The sequence below is a fragment of the Protomyctophum bolini genome (assembly GCF_963924005.1).
Source record: "Protomyctophum bolini genome assembly, chromosome: 4".
Taxonomy (NCBI): domain Eukaryota; kingdom Metazoa; phylum Chordata; class Actinopteri; order Myctophiformes; family Myctophidae; genus Protomyctophum; species Protomyctophum bolini.
Genome location: NC_137865.1, coordinates 461,487 through 469,050, shown reverse-complemented (window position 1 = coordinate 469,050; position 7,564 = coordinate 461,487). Strand labels below are relative to the sequence as shown.

Sequence of the window (7,564 nt, the reverse complement as noted above, 5' to 3'; positions counted from 1 at the left end):
AACATATCTCATCCAAACCTTGGCAACATCTAAAAATCATAAACATCTGTAACATCATAAAAATCTGTATTTTTAATGTGTATTTTGCTTTAGTTTGAAAGAAAACATGTTTAGGAAAAAATAGCACTGTCAATCAGTGCACTGTACATCAGTACACTGTAAATCCCTGGAACATGTGACACGTTCTGCCGTTTATAGAACCAATACGTCTGTTGCATGGGAAGGGCAGATCTATTCAGCTATAAGGCCTATAAACGATATGGCCATAAAAATATGGTTATATGGTGGTCTGTGACATGTCTGCGTGCGTGCGTGAAAGACAGACAGAATACCTCGCAATGACATGTCAAATTGTCAAAGCGCTGCAGCGCATATGAGCTTGCAGATCAGCTTATTGTTATTAAAGTAATATCAATCGACATTTCGGGTACAAATGAAGGCAGCGTCACAAAAAGTTGAGCTTGCAGACCAGCTATATTTTCGCAATTTGCACTGGTAAGTATATGAAGGGGTCCCCCCCCCCCTCAATCTCTCTCTCTCTCTTATAAGCACCGTGCGCCTTTCTGACATAACAGTAGAAACGGCGTTGCGCGCGCACACACACACACACACACACACACACACACACACACACACGTGCGCCTCTCCCCCTTCTCTCTCTCTCTCTCTCTCTTTTGCGGAGACGTGGATCGGGCCACCCCGTATGTAGGAAGGCTGCCCGGGGTCCCCAGCCCCGTTTGGGCGGCCCGTCAGGCTCGGGTGGTCCGCGCGGACCTCCGTGGTTTTCGGCGCGCAAAAGAGGCGACAGCTCGGGAACGCAGGGTCGCTCCATGTTTCTATGTAGCCCAGCTGGATCGCTACAGACTTTGACAACTGGAGAGACTGGGAACATGAAGAAGAGGATGGAAAGGAAGAGTATGACAATTATATGGATGTGAGTTAAGCTAAAGGGCTTATCTGTAAGATCAGCTGCATCTCGAACTAAGTACTGTTAGCTATCTCTGTTGGATCTCAATGCACTGTAGCTGTAGTTCACTTGATCCTAATGTGCTGTATAGAATATCTCGGTTGATGTTTTTCACGTTTTGTCTAAATTGAAGTGGAAGTGTATACAACAAAATACTCATAAAGGTTTGTTCTTCCTTTTCAGACGATGAATGAAATTGCGGGCAAAAACATAGGACCAAAACCTACTATGGATGATTTCAGTGATGTAAGTGTAGTAATCTATAATAATAATAATAATACATTTGATATAGTTTTTGAAAGAAATACTTGACATAGTAACTGTAATAATATTAAATGAATGATATACACTCATTATAGTAATATTACATAATTCATATTTTACGCTTTACATCACAAATAAGATATTTTAATATAATCCTATCATGAAATAATGACTGTGATCACCTTCTTCTCCCTCAGTCTGACTGATCGTTGTTCCCCATACATGGATCTGCACGTCTGGATCTGGATCGTTGTTAGCTGCCATGAGAAGTGCACTGATAATAGTCTCACCTCTAGAAAATCATGTGCTAAACTTTGTACATATTTTAACACTTTTGTGCTGACTTTTAAGTTTGTTGGCTTGTCCAAAAATCGTTTTTTACTTACCGTATGTATGTGACATTTTTTATGACATAAATTATTGCCTTGTGTATGCTGCATAGACTTTAAATGCTTTTTAACCAACTTATTGTTCTGTGTGTGTTTTGGTGAACTACATTGATTGGCCTTGCACAGCGGGTCCCTCCATGTTCCTAATCATGTTGTAATGCTGTTTTTGTTTTCTTGATTAAAGTCTGTTCCTATATAATGCTTTATGTAAAGCGCTTTGGGTATTTAGGAAAGCGCTATATACATTTGAGCTATTATTAAGAATGCACAATATAATCGGTAGCATATCGGAATCGGCCATATCGTCCATAAAAAATGCCATGTCGGTATCGGATTGGTCTCAAAATAATCCCGATCGGTTTTCACCAGCAAAGAAAAATAAACTCATCAATGAGTTCAATATAAATCAAAAGTGTCTAGTACTTCTAGTCTAGCCAATTCAAATATGATGTAAAGTAAAAAATAAACTTTACATTTGTATTCATTTAATTTGTGTACTCATCTCATTCAGTTGTGAAAACAGACACTTGGAAAAGAGTAGTATAGGCTATTTATTGGGCCTAGGCTTGTTTCCATTGTGATCGGTCAGAATCGTTATTGGCAGATAGGCTATGACCCTGCAAATAATCTTTATTTCTCCAGACTTTTTCTGACTATCCTTGGGATTGTGGGTGGGGGGAGGGTGGGATAGGGGATTGAGTTTTATTTTCATATTTAATTATGTCTGTTTATTACTTGTACCTGGGCTTCTGTTATAAAAATATTTTGAAAAGAAAAGACCCTGCAAATAATCGGAGATCGGTCATAATTTCATAATTGTGCACCCCTTATTATTATTATTATTATTATTATTAATAATACTTTCTTAACCCTAGAACACTAAAACACGGGTGATTTTCAACCGGACAATTATATTTTTGCAATTTTCAAATTGTTGCTGATCATGATGTCTGGGGTGGGTGGGTCTTTCAGTACATTCATGATGTTCAGTGATATTATAGGTTTGTTTCCCTGCCCATATCCCTGTTTCTACAGGCGTTCGGGTGTTAGAGAAAAATCCCATACACCCAGGAATGGGTGGACCAAAGGAGAAGTTTCAGGGGTGCTAGCCCCTCCTATGCCCAGCTTTCTAACACAAACATTGGCTAGTGATTGACTGATCACCCCATAGCGATGATTTAATTGACTGAGCAAAGTACATATTGAAGCTAAAAGTCAGGGCAGAAAAGTGAAGACGGAAAAGTGAGGACGCAAATTGTGATTGGCCAGAATGAGATTATATATGATGATGTATGACGATAATTGTGCCCCTCACTTCACAGGGTGTGATATTTATTAAAATAATACCCACATATTTCATTGATTTTTTCCCCCTATGATAGGGCCCCCCCAGGATATGATCTTTTTTGTTTTTTTGTGAGAAGTCAAGATGAAATATTAAAGAAGAGTACCTCAAGTTGCCATGTATTGCTGTATATATTAAAATATACCCGTGTTTACTGCATGGTTTGACAAAAACGTTTAGAAAGCAATATGGGAACCCATCAGCAAAACAAAGTGAAACCTTAACAATCTGTCTCGATATAAGCAACATATTAATGATGCTTTTATGATTTGCTTTTATCCACACGCAATCAGTCAGCTTTGAAGTAAACACACAAGTGATTCCTCAGCTTTCCCGAGAGTTCCAGAGCCAACCCCTAAAGGCCCGGGGATTAATTTACCCCAAGCAGCTGGTATACAACTGGTCTATAAATAGTGCCACAGGGTTGCAGTTTAAGAGATACAGTATACCAGGCGGTTTGTACCACCTCTATTCCGTTCATACACTCTTAGCAAAGAGGGAATACCATACAAAAGCTTCTACCTTCTGAATTGTCTACAGTCTACAGAACAAAATGAACAGGGCTCCAAAGATTGCCAGGCCAGAGGAGAGGTAAGTGTTGTGAATTTGTCACTATGTAATGTGAAATCTTGGTTTGGGGTCTCTTGTCAAGACTCAAGAGACAACATGTGCTTCTAGTCCGGCAGCCGACAGGCTTCTTTTGTTTAAAGTGGGAAATTTGGTATAGGCCTAGTCCTTTTTTTTTTACAAATGTTTTTTTTGTGGCTTTCGCCTTTATTTTATATTTTTTATGGAGGGACAGACAGTAGGCTGACAGAAAATGGGGAGAGAGATGGGTAAAGGCCGTACATGCAGGGACATGCAGTAAAGGCCATCGGGATCGGGAGTCAAACCCACGGCACACTGCCAGACTGGATTACCAGCCAAGGTGCCTGGACCGCTAAGCCACGGCCCAGGCCTGGTATAGTCTTTTTTAATGGCCTAAAAATATTGTCTATACATACAATCATGAATCCACTTGCTGACCGGTTGTCAGTATTGAGCATTTTTATAGGGGTTTCTTGTGACCCTACCATTAACATCCTATGGCAGGCCAAAATGTAAAAAATGTCAAACTTTCCTTATCTATTTTTTGCAAGTAGAAATTAATGCGGGTGTTAGAGGGTTAAGTAGCATGTGACACAACTAGAGGGGTTTTCATGGTTCTGAATCCATTCCAAGCATTAGTTTTGCACAAAAAACACTCCTTGGGCTAAAAACACAAATGACAAATGTGATGAGGTCAGGACAAATGTGATGAGTGAGGTCAGCACATTTTGGGCACATTAAGGGCAAGTCAGCTGCCGGACTATTCTAATCTAAGAAGAGTATAGTCTAGCTTGAATACAGTCATAGAGTGCTCTTGAATAAACTTTCATGAAGTTATCATCATTCATCATCACTCATACACCCAATGCTTGAGCTTGAGTAGGCTATACCAAGAATAACAGTGTTTTTGTTTCCTAATAGTCAACCAGCAAAGATGGTATGGTTTGACAGGAAAAAGTATGTCCATGTCAACGTCTGGGTGCAGAAACCAAAGGAAGTCCGGGTTGATATTCAGAAGGAGAAAATTGTTTTATGGTGAGTAATATATTAGTATAGTAATATATTATATTGTATCCTCTGTAAATCGATTGTAACCTAATACTCTGTGTGTATTGTAATCCCTGTGTGTAATAACATTATTGTATCCTCTATGTATGTGTGTCTGTTGTGTCTATCTTGTGTACCCACAACAGTTGCAAAAATGATCAAGATGAATGGATCTACAACGAGGTGAACCTCTACGCCAAACTCATGGTCGCGGTAAGAATCCACTTTTTTGTATTACTATTATATATAGTCACAATACGAGCTGTAGTTCACTTGATCTTAAATTGAAGCAGTATTGCATTATTTTAAAAATATAAGGTTTTCAGGGGGAAAATATCCACTTAAACCCTGGGATCCATATTCTGAGGGAAAACATTCGCAGAAAATAGCAGATTGACACGTTTACAATGCATTGCAACACCTTGTGAGCTTGTTGATCTGCTATTTTGAGCATAACAAAAAATACACCAACCATATGGGGATCACATTCGCACTTATGTATGTGATCCTAAAGCAAAGATTTAGGTCAGGTGACATATCTTCTTTGCATATTAAACAGACATTGTATCAAAATATGAATATAATAAAGAATATTAATGAAACTTTTAAAAGGTATCTACGTTTCCAGCTAACCCCCTTTTTTCTCAAAAGGATTCCAGAGAGAGGGTGTATGATCGTACCATAAATTTTTTGCTGAGGAAGCTCAAGCCTGATGTGGCATGGCCTCGACTGCAGAAAGACGAGGCCAGGGTATGAGCTTTGAAATATTTACAAGACATACTATGAAAAATCTGTATATATAAATCTGTGTAAGTGTGTATATACTATATATATATATATATATACTATATGTGTTTTAAATAATGTACTAGTACTGTACTGCCAGTGTTTGCCGATCTAGAAGCTCACAAGATCAATGCGATGCAATTTATTTTTTTCTTCTTTTTTTGGCTATTTGTCATATCGCGCACCACCAGCTCTGCTTACCAAAACTGTCCCACTAGGTTAGGGATTATGAAGTTTATAGCCAACACAGTCATCATGTGGTCTTTCTCCATGTTTCTCTGTAGCCCAGCTGGATCAATACGGACTTTGACAACTGGAGAGACTGGGCAAATGAGGAAGAGGATGGAAAGGAAGAGTGTGAGGGTTATATGGATGTGAGTTGAGATAAAGGGATCAGCTGCATCTCGATGTACTATAAGTACTGTTAGCTATCTCCGTTGGATCTCATTCTCGATACACTGCATGGCTGTAGCTCACTTGCTCTCAATGTATACTGTAGCTATATCTCAGTTGATCTGAATATTATGTATCTCAGTTGATCTCAATGTGCTGTAGCTTTATCTCAGTTGATCCCAATGTGTTGCATCTGAGATTTATCTCAGTGTGATGTTTTTCACATTTTGTCTAAGTTGAAGTGGAACTGTATACAGCAAAATACTCATTGTTACATTTGTATCAGTATTTTACAGTGTATAAAGGTTTGGTCTTCCTTTTCAGGCATTGGCGGAGATTGGCAGCAAAAACATTGTAGCAAAACCTAGTATGGATGATTTCTTTGACGTAAGTGTAGTAATGTATAATATAACCCCTCCCACCACAGTACTCCAGCCTTATTATTGTTTATTGCATTATTGTTAATAAAAATAATAATACATATTGTATAGTTTCTGAAAGAAATACTTGACATAGTAACTGTAATACTATTATTACCCAATTTGTAAAATGAAGGATGAATGTACATGATAGTGACATTATTACACAATTCATATTATGTTACGCTTTACCCCCAACACAAATGGTATATTCCAATATGATCCTATCATGAAATAATGACTGTTATCACCTTCTTCTTCTCCCTCAGTCTGACTGATTGTTGTTTCCCATACATCCACGGTTGTTTCTGGATCTGCATATGGCTGGATCTGGTTCTTTGTTGGCTGCCATGATAGTGCACTGATAATGTCTCACCTAGAAGATCGTGTGCTAAACTTTGTACATATTTTATTTTGAACACTTTTGTGCTGATTTTTACGTTATTACTTATGTGACTTTTTGTATGACATTATCGCTTTGTGCATGCTGAATAGAGTTTAAATAAAAACGAAAATGTAGGCCTATTGGTTTTGGTGAAAACAGTCATTTAGTCAGGCATTGCAAACCAGAGACATGAACAGTTATATATATATAGCTATAGCTGGGCCCTCAATAATGGTGCCAAGATGCTATATATATATAGCTATATATATATAGCTATAGCTGGGCCCTCAATAATGGTGCCAAGATGCCGTGAGAATTCAGAATACACTAGAAACAAAATTTCAAGATTTTTTTTTGGGTGCCTGAAGCTCGCCAAGTCTGTGCAGCATTTGAGCCACGGACCACCATTTGATGACATTTAGCCTCTCAGAAGGGTCCATTTGGTTACATGTGAGCCAGGTCTACCCATTGACTTTCAATGGGGTATTTTGTCTAAGTTTATTGTGCATTACGTTGCCACCAACATTATAATGCTAACATGCTAACACTAACATGCTAACATGCTAGCATGCTAACATGCTAATGCTAACATGTTAATACTAACATGCTAATGCTAGCATGCGAATGATATCATGCTAACATGCTAATGCTAACATGCTGATGCTAACATGCTAATGCTAATATGCTATCATACTAACATGCTAATGCTAACATGCTAATGCTAACATGCTAAGATGTCTGAGCTGTAAGGGTCCATTTGGTTTCTATCAGGGGGGCGGCCTGGTTCCGGCAGGCTTCTGAAACGGTTGAGAAATGACAGTTACGTGTTTCCCCAATATTCTCCATTGATTTTCAATGTGGCTGTGTAAAGGCCAGCCAATAGGAATACAGAGGGGCGGGGCTTAAGCAATTAAGCCATTACAGCTTGTTCCTCTTGATGGTCTACATCCATGTATAAGAGCGAGTTAAGAAATTGTGTTT

General features: G+C 38.6%; 1 protein-coding gene across 1 annotated transcript; it reads left to right on the top strand.

Moving 5' to 3' along the window:
• The first annotated feature begins 3,400 nt into the window (after positions 1-3,400).
• Positions 3,401-6,723, top strand: LOC308314121 (putative protein PTGES3L). The gene is made up of 7 exons (XM_080761533.1): positions 3,401-3,556; positions 4,475-4,588; positions 4,747-4,813; positions 5,252-5,350; positions 5,671-5,760; positions 6,104-6,166; positions 6,468-6,723. Exons 1-7 carry the CDS (start codon positions 3,519-3,521, stop codon positions 6,474-6,476), a joined length of 480 nt encoding a protein of 159 aa, XP_080617659.1. The 5' UTR covers positions 3,401-3,518; the 3' UTR covers positions 6,477-6,723.
• The last annotated feature ends 841 nt before the right edge of the window (positions 6,724-7,564 follow it).